This window comes from Canis aureus, chromosome 30 (genome assembly GCF_053574225.1).
Source record: "Canis aureus isolate CA01 chromosome 30, VMU_Caureus_v.1.0, whole genome shotgun sequence".
NCBI classification, from domain to species: Eukaryota; Metazoa; Chordata; class Mammalia; order Carnivora; family Canidae; genus Canis; species Canis aureus.
In genome coordinates, this window is record NC_135640.1 from 40,060,179 (window position 1) to 40,072,405 (window position 12,227).

A 12,227-nucleotide genomic window follows, 5' to 3' on the forward strand; every position below is an offset into this window, starting at 1 on the left:
TTTTAAATACAGGTTTTTTTCCATAATTTTAACCCATCTTGGTATAATGAAGACGATCACCTGTCATGTATGTAGGGCCCACGGGGTTTGTGGAATGAAAGCTCCAAATGGATTTCTGTTCTCGGGCAGATGAAAAACTCATCCAGTCTTTCTCTCCTGCTCACGGTCCCGACTCCACGGGACCGGCTGAGGAGGCGGTGCTGCCACCAAGAACCAAGAGGCGCTTTGGGGGAGACAGCTTTAGGGGACAAGATGCTGAACGCATTTTTTAGCAGGCGGGCCTGGGGATGATGTGTGGGGTAATGGGCAGAGAGGTCTGGAAGGGAGTTGGGTCTCAGGGTCTGAGTCTAGGGGAAGCGGGAGCCACGGGTGATGCCCATGCAGGAGATGCTGCGGGTCACCTCCGACCGGCCAGGCCTGAGGGCCGACAGGACCAACCGTAAGACCCCATCTGCGCTTGCCACCCCGGCCCCTCTTGGTCCTCAGACCAGCCCCCCCCCACCCGCCCCTGCCTCCACGGGCAGCAGCTACTCAGCATCCTTGCCCGACAAGGAGGTGCAGACCTGGTCGGCTCCCCATGCAGATCTCCAAAGACTCAATAAACATTTGGAAAAAAAAAAGTATAATTTATTTGTACAATGCTCACAATTCAATTTTACAGTTTTAAAAAAAGATACAAACCAAAGAAGACAAACAGTGGTCACATACAAAGAAGCTAAGGAAGGAACACGTTCTCACCCCAACGATGCTTTTCAAAATCTGGCTTGGAGAGCCGGGACCGGCGGTGCCGAGGGTTGGGAAGGCCCCCAGGGATGCTGCGGCCAAGGAGGCACACGGATCTGAAGCATCCCGCACCCCCGCCTGGGGATGGGACCCCACGACCTTCCCCTTTCGGGGTTAAGCCCCGGCAGCAGAATCGTGCGTGAGCAGAGGCAGAGCCTGGGGAAAGCAGTACACGGGGCAAGAGCGCTTCTGCTCCCCGCCCGGCATTCAGGCCTGGCCCTTCCCTCCAGGGAAAGGCCGCAGGGCAGGAAGGGGCCTCAGGGCATCCCCACCCCCCTCCTCTTCTCTGGTGCAAGCCCAGGTGCTGCTCCTCTGCAACACCTGTGTGCAGAACCCCTTGCAAAGCCCGTTCTAGCCCGCCACCGTTGGCACTTGGCCGGGACCATAGTCGCAAAGAGCCAAAGGCAGCGACTACGCGGAGGCATCAAGACTCGGTGAGCACTGAGGTAGGTAAGTAAGGTGTAGAAGCTTCACACCGAAACAGTGTCTCTTGAATCACACATCCCTGATTTCCCCCGGGGGTGGCCTCAATTTCCATGTGATTGGCAGGCCCCAAGAGGGTCAAGCACGGCACCCCCAAGGACGAGGATGGGGAGTGAGGCTGGGTCTCCCTTGGGGGCGCCCCTGCCCAACAGGCGGAGGCCAACCGCCCAGCAGCGCGCATGCGGGACGTGTCTGCAATGGCTTTCCTTGCTCTGAGGGCTCTGTCTACACCCTCGCCCTCAAGTCCTCAGCCATGAAGGGCTGGTCCCTTTATTTCCAGCCACCATCCGGGGTTACTGAAAAGGCACTAAAAAATGATCAACGAAGACCCCTGTGGGGAGACTGGCCCTGGGGTAGCCCTCCAGAGCAGTGGCCTCAGAGCCTGCCCCTGACGGTCCCACCTGGCTTTCTCCCTTTCAATCTCAAGTCATCCAGCAGCTGAGAAGTCACTGGCCCCATATGCATCCGAAGGTGGACCCCGGAGAGGGCTCGGAAGGAAGATCCCAATGGGGGAGCCCTCACCCCATTGCTCCGCGTTGGCGCTGGGTGCCCGCACCCAGCTGGGTCTGGCCACCGTTTTTGGACGAGGGGTCAGGGAGCAAGTTCTGCAGAACCGTGGAGAGTGCCAAAGACAGACAAATTCACTATTTAATAACGATGAAAGGACCTTCGAAGCATCTCTAAAAATACATCATGTGCGAGGAATGGAGAATCAGCCCCTTCATCTCCTCGAGGAACAAGGACAAAGGCCACGGGGATCAGCTGTTTGCCTGTTTGGCGGGAAAAAAAGAAATAACGTTATTTTCTTCAGACATAAAAGGGGAGCCAATGGTTTTTCTCCTCCCTAGATTGACTTAGAACCTAATGAGCGAGCTAAGAGGGGCCACGAGGTATCTTTCCTACAGCACGGAGGTCAAAGCGTTGGGCTGGAGGAGGTGGACAGGGCAGGTGCGAGGACGTGGCGTGTGCACGCGTGTGGCTAGCACAGCCGGCACGTGGGCCTCCTCCGGGGACCTCAAACGTGACCTGAGTCCTTGCAGCCCAAGTGCTTAATTAGTGCCACTCGGGCCTGTCACTCCATGCGCTGGACAGTCGGCCCCTTGGCCTGGCCCAGCCGGCTCCCCCTCCAGCCCGCAGCCCCCCAGCAGGACAGAGGTGGTGGCCTGTTTCCAGCGCTCGGCCCTTTACCAGCCACAGCCTGGCCCCCGCCGACTCCGCCCCGGGGTCACGTGAAGGTGTCAGGTCCCACGGTGTGTGATCTGCGGGACATGCAGGCCGCGCTGCATCAGGCCACCCCTTCTGGTTTGATAAAGGAAGTTTGTACCTTTCCGTGTTTGTGAGCCCTGCTCCTGGCCTCCCAGGGAAGCTACACCCTAATTTTCACCCTGGTCAGAATGATTTAACCAGACTTCGAAGCCTGGGCTCTATTACTGCCCTGAGCATGCATTGTACGTCCATTTTGTTAGCAACTAACCTCACAGACACGGTTCAAACTAAAAACAAGAGTAATAATGTGGGCAGCCCGGGTGGCTCAGTGATTTAGCGCCGCCTTCAGCCCAGGGCGTGATCCTGGAGACCCGAGATCGAGTCCCACATCGGGCTCCCTGCATGGAGCCTGCTTCTCCCTCTGCCTGTGTCTCTGCCTCTCTCTCTGTGTGTCTCTCATGAATAAATAAATAAAATCTTAAAAAAAAAATAAAAATCATACTTAAAAAAATAATAATAAAAAATAAAAATAAGAGTAAGAATGTCCATTAATTCCATCCCACTCCTCTGAGGCCTGCAGCCTCGCACACACTGAAAACATAGGATACAGTTTGCAAATTTACGGGATGTTCGTCATGATGACGTGTCCCTCTTGAGGCCACGTACAACCCCTTAGTCTACGTCCCTAACCCGGAGCACTCACTCTGAACCACCCCGGGCAGCCATCCTCACTACTTGGGCTCGAATAAAACTCTTTTTTTTTTTTTTTAAGGAATTCTAAAAGTTTTGTTCATCTTCCGTGGACAGGATGTGCCCCTCCCTCGACTGCGTGGGCCCCTTGGGAAGCAGAGAGGAGACAACAGAAGCTTCTCTTTAACCAATAAGCCTGGCCCTGGAAGGGGTGAAATCGGGGCAAAGTGCCCACCGGGAGTCCTCAGGGTGGGGGTGGGGGGTGAGATCCGTTTCTAGCCCAAGATCTGGGCGGAGCCTGAGAAAAGGACTCTGCGAAGTGGTGAGAGGCAGGTGGGAAGGATTGCAGGGAACCCCCCGGACCCTTCCCTGTCTTCACCTCCTCTCCTCGTGCCAGAGAGCTCCAGCCTGGGGCCCACGGGACAGGCACGGCCACGTCCCCTGTGGCTGGTTGGCCTTGCTCTGCTCTCCGCCCATCCCCAGAAGGTGATCCCGTGAGGTCTGGGTGGGTTAACAGGGCCAGCAGAGCACGGGGAAGCCCATCTAGAGCTGGCTCTGGACTCTGAAAAGCTCTTTCCTGGAGTTTTTCCACCCGAGTGAGCCCTGGGCCGCACGCAGCAGCGAGGGTGCACAGTAGAGGGATGAGGGTGCACAGTAGAGGGACGGAGGGCGGTGCTCACTGCAAACCGCAGCCCGGGAGGCAGAATCTGGGTGCCCCCCCCCACCGTCAGCCTCCCGCCGGGAGCCCACACCCCCCAGACTTCTGGGCTTCGACAGCAGCCTGGGAGCGCGGGAAAGTTACCCTCATTTGCCGATAAATCCAGTCGGTGAAAACGGTCACGTTTCCGTACACTCCCGGCCTGTTAGCCTTGGCACAGCCGGATCCCCAGCTCGTGTCGCCGATCAACCACCAGACGCGGCTCTTCAGAGTGACCAGGGGACCTCCGCTGTCACCCTGGGGGACACAGCAAGAGCAGGGGTTCAAGCTGCAACCCGTGCACGCAGCCGGCCACGCACAGAGGGTGGGGGGTCGGGGTGGGGGTCGGGGTCCCCATGGAGTGGGTGTGCAGCTTTCGTGTCCCCCCCTCCCCCGAGGGACAGTAACCTATAACCCCGAGACTAGCGAGTACCAGGTAGGAGCTGCTAGCTAAATTGTCGACCGTAGTTTAAAATAGTCCAGAAGCTTCTTTCTGTCCCACCGACAAGCTGACAAAATGAAAACCCTGGGGGGGGGGGGGGGGGACGCGGCGGCGCCAGGTGGGCGGCAGCGCAGGTGATGGCGGGCACTCACCTGGCAGGAGTCGACGCCTCCCCGCAGGAAGCCCGCGCAGATCATGGCCGGAGTGACCAGGTTGTTGTAGACGTACTTGCTGTTGCAGCGCCAGGGCTCGATGAGGGGCACCATGACCGCGTTCAGCTCGTCTGAGGTCTTCCCTGGGACAGAGGATGACGCCCAGCTGCCGCGTGGCCAGCGGCCCGCAGGGGACAGTGCACTCCCTCCCGGGACACGCCGCGGTGAGAGCAGCACCCTGGGCATGTCCCGTCCCCCCTGCACCCCACCCTGGGGAAGCTGGGTCATCTGGACCCTTCCTGTCCCGGGAGGGCCTCCTCTGTGTTCTAGAACCTCCTCTTCCCCCCCACCCCCCAGCCACTGGGCCCTGAGGCTCCGTCCCACACCACCCCGCTCCTGTGTTCCCACCCTCACCACCCCATGGCCCCACTTCTCCGCTCCCCTGCACGTCCAGATATCTCTAAGCCAGCGTGGGCTCTTGTCACCGCCGCCGCCTGGCTCCCACCTGACCGCCTCCACATGGGTGTCCTCCGGGCACCGCAGGCTTCACGTGCCAACACGGGGCCCCTCCCTGCCCCCCCCCCTGCCCCAAATCCTCACCGGCCCGGACTCCCCGGCTCGGGAAGCAGCACCACGGCCCACCCTGGGGCTCAGAGCACGAAGCAAGCAGCTGCCCTCCCCGGGCCCCTCACGCTCCCCGACGTGGACTTTCTTTTTATTTTATTTTTAAACATTTTATTCATTTATTCATGAGAGAGGCAGAGACCCAGGCAGAGGGAGAAGCAGGCTCCCTGCGGGGACCCGATGTGGGACTCCATCCGGATCCCCAGGACCCAGGGGTCACGCCCTGAGCCAAAGGCAGATGCTCAACTGCTGAGTCACCCAGGCGTCCCCTCCTTCCTCTTTTCTTAATAAGATGTATTGATTCCCCGAGCAGGAGGAGAGGCAGAGAGAGGGGGAAAATCCTCAAGCAGATTCCTCTCTTGAGCCTGGAGCCCGAAGTCCTCTAATCATGGGGTTAGGGGGATTAAACCCTGGACCTCCCACTTCCAGACCCGGTGCTGTGTCCCCGCGGGGACCCCGGGGAGCCTCACCTTTCTCGTAGGTGGCCCCCCACCCGGAAATCCAGCAGGACTGCTCCGGCTCTAGCATCATGCCCGGGTTAGGCAGGCACACTGGCTTCACTCTGTCTGTTCCCGGGAGAGAAAGCGCGGTGAGCTCGGCCCGGTGGGACCGGGGGCCTGGTACCCGCCTCCATCACTCAGGGACAAATCCTGCCTCCTGTCCCTGCCAGGCCCCTCCTTCCCACGAGCAAGGTGCTCCCTTCTCCTTGGCAATGGGATTCTTTGCAAGCTCTGCTTCTAAAAACTCACAACTAACGTTTTTTTTTTGTTTTTTTTTGTTTTTTTCCAGACTTAAACCTTCGAGAAAAAGAGTAAATAGGTTTCAAACAATGAAACCTTTTTCGAAGCTTAAATCCTCAAGGAGCACACACTTCAAAATACACAGTGTCTCCAGGTGATCGGTGGCAAGAAGGACACACGGGCGGCAGCGGCCGAGAAGCTGACGGGCACTCCCAGCCCGCACCTCCGATGCCCCCTGGACCGATTCCTTCTGGGGTCTACACTGTATCCCGGCTTGAATCCAAACCCCTACGAGGGAGGGATGAGGCTGGGCTTCCTCTGTGCCCACGTGGGCCGGAACATTCCAGCGGGGCCCTCGGATGGACTAGAACGGGGGCCGAATGAGAAGCTAAGGGAAATCGGTGTTTTTTATTGTTGTAAACTGTGAAGTAAAATCTGGTTTTCAGGATTTATGTAAAGAAAGTAAAGTAGTGATAAATTTTAGACAGATAGTTCTCAACCGGAGAAGACTTGGCCCCCGGGGGATGTTTCGCAGCAATGGGACACTTTTTTTGTCACAACTAAAGGGCACCGAGTGGGTGGATACCTGGGATCCCATATATGTCCTACTATGTGCAGGAGGGCCCCACGGCCAAGAGGCATCTGACCCCAAGTGTCAACAGCGCTGTGGCTGGAAACCCCTTCTGGACTTGCCCGTGTTGATGAAATCATCGCTCAACGCAAACCCCTCCGCCCGGTGAGATCGACCTCTGTCCTCAAGATGTGGCCAAAGCTCTCCGCGCACCCTGAGCCCCAGGGACACAGGTCCGTACCGTTAAAAGTCAGAGGCGTCTGCAACTTCATGAGGGCGATGTCGTTGTTCTTGGTCTTGGAATCATAATTTGGATGGGAAATCACTTTTCCCACTCGGTGTCCGTGTCCATAGAACATGAAGGATTGTCTCAAAATTCCCGCGAAGGCCGTCCAGTACCGCGGGTTGTTTAGAGGTCTGGAAGGCAGAGCCGGACACCGCTCAGCATCTCAGACGCACGAATGTCACTCACTTGGTGACATTCAAAAGCGGGAGCCACGTGTCCCGTAGGTGACACGACCCACTAGGAGCTTCAGGACAGGGCAGGGCTGGCGAGGAGGTCTCAGGCTCCTCCCTCGGTCCCACACGGCTCCCTCCGCTCCCCGCCGTGAGGCCCGTCCCTCCTGTGCTCCTGCCCCGGCCTGCAAACCCTCCGGGTTCTGAGGACACTTTCACTTGGGCCTGATGCCTCCTTGAGGCTTCAAACCTCATTTCTGGCAGGACTGGGTCTTACCTATGGGGCGTCTTCTCGTACACAGTAGGTGCTTAATAATAAATGTGCACGGATGCCTGGGCTCCAGGCCTAACAGCCATCAGGGCATTAGCTTTATCTAGGTGCTTCCCTTTGGAGAGAATCCCAGTCCCAGGGAGGGGGAAGGAGGTCAGAGAGGGAACACCGCTGGGTAATGAACGTGGGTCCATCCACCCTCCCAACAGCCCTCGGGAGGCGCCGGCTCGCCTGTCCGGCAGGTGTGCAGAGGTGACGCTGTGGCCGGCCACCTTGAGTGAGCGGCCCGCGGCCACGCGGCTGGGGAATGGCAGAGACCGGACCCCAGCCAGGCTCGAGCTCACTCCAAATCAGAAAGGCAGCTCTGCTGCGCCAAGTTTCCTCCAGAACAGGCACGTGACCAAAAGTCTCTATGTTTAAGGAACAAGGAGGAGGACGAGTCCTTCCACAAAAGCTAGCGCTGTACGTCACGGCCACCTCCCCGCTCCCTGCCCATCTGCGTGGCCGGCGTCCGAGGGAACCTTGGGGCAGAGCGACGGGAGGTCCCCTGGTGTGCTCCTGAGGATGGGCGTCCAGGGGAGACCAGGCCTCTCACGGGGCCAGGGGTGCTGAGAACCCAGGGAGGGTGCGGGCTGGAAGGGGCCCCGCTCACAGCAGCACCTGTTGCACAGGAGCCCGCCCGGAGCGCACCTGCTGAAGGGACGGGCTCGGCATCTGCTCCCCACGCACGAGCTCACCCGACCCTCAGGCAAGGCCTCCGCAGCGGGTGCCGTGCCCACATCCAGGCAAAGAAACCGGAGCTTGCAGAGGTCAGAGACTTCCCTCCGGGTCACACGGCCCCAGAGCCACCTCCAAACCCACGACCTCACGGCCCTGAGAGCCACCCGCCCCCCCGACCCTGTCAGGGACTTACTCCTCCACACAGTGGGCGGCTGTCACGATCCACTCGGGGCTGATAATAGAGCCTCCACAGACGTGGGTGCCCTGGACGTGCAGGCTGACCTGCCAGGGCCAGTCCCCCAGGGAGGCGCTGGTCCCGCCCACGATCCGGCTCTGACGGCTCCCCTTCGCAGAGACCCCGCACTCTGAAAGCCACAAGCACCGCCGGTGAGCACAGCAGGGCCGCCCCGGGATCCCGCAGCCCGGGCCCAGCCAGCAGGTGGCTGCTCTCGCCGCCTCTCATTCCCACTGTTCTGGGATCTGAATTTGAGAGAATGTGTCCCGATCTCTTTCCGGTGGAGGGGAGGAGAGGATGGCCCTCCAGCCCCCCAGGCCCCGGGGCAGCCCCGCTTCTGCGGGCACTTGATGCCACCTTCTGTTCAGCAATCACCCCATCAGTGTCTCTGGCAGGCGCGGCCCGGGGGGCCTTGGATAGTAAAGGGCCTGCACCTGCTTGAGTCATGGGGAGACCCGATGCTCAGAACAAAGCACAGGAGGGTGGGCAGGAGGGAGTGAGGAGGAGGAGGAAGAGGAAGGAGAGGGAAGTACAGGGAAGGAGGGGGAAGGAGGAGGAGGGAGGCGGGGGAGGGAGGAGGGGGAAGAAGGAGAGGGGAGAGGGAGGAAGAAGGAAGGGGAAGGAGGAAGGGGAGGGAGGAGGGGGAGGGAGATGGGAGAAGGATGGGGAAGAAGGGGGAGGGTGAGGAAGGAGGGGGAAGTACAGGGAAGGAGGGGGTAGGTGGAGGAAGAAGGGGTAAGGAGGAGGAAGAGGGAGCAGGTGGAGGGAGGAGGGAGAAGGATGGGGAGGGAGGAGGGAGGGGGAGGAAGGATGAGGGAGGGAGGAGGAGGGAGGGAAAGGGAGGGAGAACAAGAAAGAAGGGGGAGGAAGGAGGGAAGATGGAGGGAGACAGAGGAGGAAGGAGGGGAAGAGAGGAAGAAGAGGGAGGGGAAGTGAAGGAGGGAAGAAGGAGAGAAGGGGAGAAGGGAGGAAGGAACAGGGAAAGGAAGGAGGAAGGAAGGGGAAGGAGGAAGGAGAGGGAGGAAGAAGAGGGGGAGGGAGTGTGGGACCCTCAATGCCTGGCCTGGTGCCACTTGTGCGCCGCACTCTCTTGAGGCCTAAAGCAGCTTGAGCTGCGCGAGGCCAGGAGGCGGCGGCCGGGACCGTGGGGTCACGCAGCCCACCCAGAGCAGCTGCTAGTTCCATCTGCTCACCCTGAAAAGCTGAGCTCTGGGGCCATCCCAGAGAGGGGAGCCCAGGGACGGTGCACCCACCCTGGGAAAAGTGTGGGAGCCATACATAATCCCGACACAGAGACGGGAACTGCCAGGGCCCGTCCGTCTCCCGAGCTCGACGTCCTCACGGGACGGTGCTCCTGGACGCGAGGCTGACGGCGTCTCCAGGACACCGCGGGCCAAGACAGGTGTTTCCCTTCGGGGGGGGGGGTGCAGATGGGGCGCAAGGCCTCTGGGCGCATCCCAGCCCATCACCCCGCCTCCCCAGACCCAGGGGAGGCATTTCTGAAGGTACAGAGTGACTGTTCCTATTTAGGGAAAGAAAAAAAAAAAGGGGTAACCAAGCATCACTTACCTATACAGCGTAAAGAAACCACCGTTTTTGAAGAACAGACGTCACTACAAAAGAACAGGGCACGTTCTGGTCACTGTGATAAGCAGGGGATGCTCGACTCTCAAGACTCTTAGAAAGAAACATTTTCTCCCCGTGTTCTCACTCCCCCGCCTCCCCACCATTGAAGACTCAAATAAGGGGAGTGGATCCAAGTGGGGGGTTTCAAGTCTCCGCTGTGTGACCTCGGGCTGGTTACTTAATCTCCCTGTGCCTCAGTGTCCCCCATCCGAAGAGCAGGAGAATGAGGGTAGCAGGTCGGACTGGTTGTAAGGGGAAGCGCCCGATTACACGAGCTACTGTTTTTATTCCAAGAACTTAAAAGTCAGCCTCTGGTCTTGCACGGGAGCCCCCCGGGCACGCGCAGGCCCCTGCGACTGCTGTGCGCTCACCGCACACGCAGCAAGAACCACCGACCGTTTGCTCAGGAGCCGAAGGGCAGTTACTTGTTTGGGAGGAGAGTGTTCGAGGCTACGAACAACCCGCGCGTCCTGCCCCAGGGGGAGCTGCCCCTAATACATCTCGAGGGGGAGAAGCAGCCCTAGCGTGCGGGCGTTTGCAGCTGGTCAGACCCGCAGGGGCCAGGCCCAAGCCGAGCCCAAGCCACGCGGTGAGCGACAGCCTCCTCCGCTGGCCAGTGGGGCTGACGGCACCGGTTGGCCAATCCCGCTGCAGCCTGGCTCCATGCCAGCCCCCTTCTAGAGGAAAAAGCGTGAAGATGCCAATCACAAGGGGCACCTGGGTGGCTCAGGGCGTGACCCCGGGGTCCCAGGATCGAGTCCTGTATCGGGGTCCCCGCAGGGAGCCTGCTTCTCCCTCTGCCTGGGTCTCTGCCTCTCTCTCTGGGTCTCTCATGAGTAACTAAATAAAATCTTAAAAAAAAAAAAAAATACCAATCACAAAATCATCTCGCTTCCTAACAGCATCCAATCCAGAGCAAAGCCCCTGCTTCCTTGAACCTCCCCAAAAGGACCCAACACCAGCCTGAGTCCTATATATCAAGTCACCTCTGACACCCTCACACCAAGAGGCCCCACGGTTCCAAGGACACCCGGTGGTCTCCGGTTGCAAGACATAACAACGCCAAGAGAACACATGTTTTCATTAAAAAAGGATGTTTTGGGGGCACCTGGGTGGCTCAGTGGTTGAGCGTCTGCCTTCGGCTCAGGGTATGACCCCGGGGTCCCGGGATCAAGTCCCACATCGGGCTCCCCGCAGGGAGCCTGCTTCTCCCTCTGCCTGTGTCTCTCATGAGTAAATAAATAAAATCTTTACAAAAGTAAATAAAAGAACAATTTTCTAAGAGTCATGAGGCTGATTGTCCTCCGTGTGGAGGTGCGCCTGCAGCCACCAGCGCGTGGAAACGCCCGCGGTCACGCAGGTGAGCCCCGCCGGGAGCCTGTGACTTGGGTATCAAAGCCAAGAGAAAGGAGCCTTGGCCCCCCTTTTCCATGTCCGGGACGCCCCGTGCCAAGGCAAAGAGCGCCTTGTCCTCCCCCCAAACCCGGCTGCCACCTTGTGAGGCCCCGAGGCTCCTGCGGGGAGGTGCCAGCGGCCCCCTGCTCAGCCCTGATTCCACGCGTGAGCGTCACGGGGAAGGACGGGAACACCTGGCCTTGACGGAGAGCCCGGGCAGCTGCCTTTGGCTTCCTGGGCGGGCAGGCGGGCGCACCTGGCCAGGCCGGCCCTCCTCCCGGGCTCACCCCGTCACATTCCTGGGGACAGCCGGGCGGAAGCCAGCCCCCCAGCCACGCAGCCGCCAGGAATGCAAACCGGCCACTAGGCTCCCCCTGGAAGGAAAGGAGGGGCGCCGTGGCTACCGCAGCCTGCCCCGAAATGCAGCCGCTGGCACCTGGGTGGCGGGGAGGAGGCGGCCCGGCCAGCCACCTGGGGGTGACTGATGGGGACCTGGGAGCTGACCAAGGCTCGTGCACAAAGGACGCTGTGTGACTTTGCCATTAAAGGACAGCCACGGAGTAACGACGATCCTAGGAAGCCCGCACACCCGGTGAACATACGCACAACAGCACGCGGAGCTTCCGCTCCTTCCCTCGGCCCTGCTGACCGGTCAAGCCGTCCGTCCCGGGATCTGTTGCTCGGGTGATTTTCCACCCGCTGGACACACCGTGACCTGCCCAGGGCCACACGCTGGCTCCGAGGTGCAAGACACATCGCTCCCCGCCCTGCCCAGGCCCCGGAATGCTGCCCCCCCCCCCTGGCGAAGGCGGCCTCTGGCAGGTGGCCCAGGGCCAGGGGACCAGCCTCCCCTGCCGCCTGGGATGGAGGGGGTCCCTGGGCGGCAGGACGTCCGGGCTGAAACTGGCAAAGTCCAGGGCAAAGCAGGATCAGTTGGTCGCCCCAGTTGGGACCCCAAGGCTTTCTCTGGGATTCCTGGAGATACACCCTGACACGCTAACGTCTGGGGAGTAAAGAATAGCAGTAAGGGGGGCGCCTGGGGGGCTCCGTCGGTGAAGCGTCTGCCTTCGCTCGGGTCATGATCCCGGGGTCCTGGGATCGAGTCCCGCATTGGGCTCCCTGCTCAGCGGGGCTGC

The 12,227-nt window shown here is 60.0% G+C and overlaps 1 protein-coding gene across 3 annotated transcripts in view; it reads right to left on the reverse strand.

The window, feature by feature from the left end:
* Positions 1–605: 605 nt before the first annotated feature.
* TMPRSS2 (transmembrane serine protease 2) overlaps positions 606–12,227 on the reverse strand; it is a 35,742-nt gene continuing 24,120 nt past the window's right edge. For all 3 annotated transcript variants that reach the window (XM_077879276.1, XM_077879278.1, XM_077879279.1), the window contains exons 8-14: positions 9,640–9,683; positions 8,029–8,200; positions 6,630–6,805; positions 5,548–5,643; positions 4,454–4,596; positions 3,965–4,117; positions 606–2,036 (exon numbers count right to left, since the gene is read on the reverse strand). In XM_077879276.1, the coding sequence (XP_077735402.1) occupies positions 2,025–2,036; positions 3,965–4,117; positions 4,454–4,596; positions 5,548–5,643; positions 6,630–6,805; positions 8,029–8,200; positions 9,640–9,683 (796 nt within the window). In that variant the 3' untranslated portion in view covers positions 606–2,024. The remainder of the gene's footprint in view (positions 2,037–3,964; positions 4,118–4,453; positions 4,597–5,547; positions 5,644–6,629; positions 6,806–8,028; positions 8,201–9,639; positions 9,684–12,227) is intronic.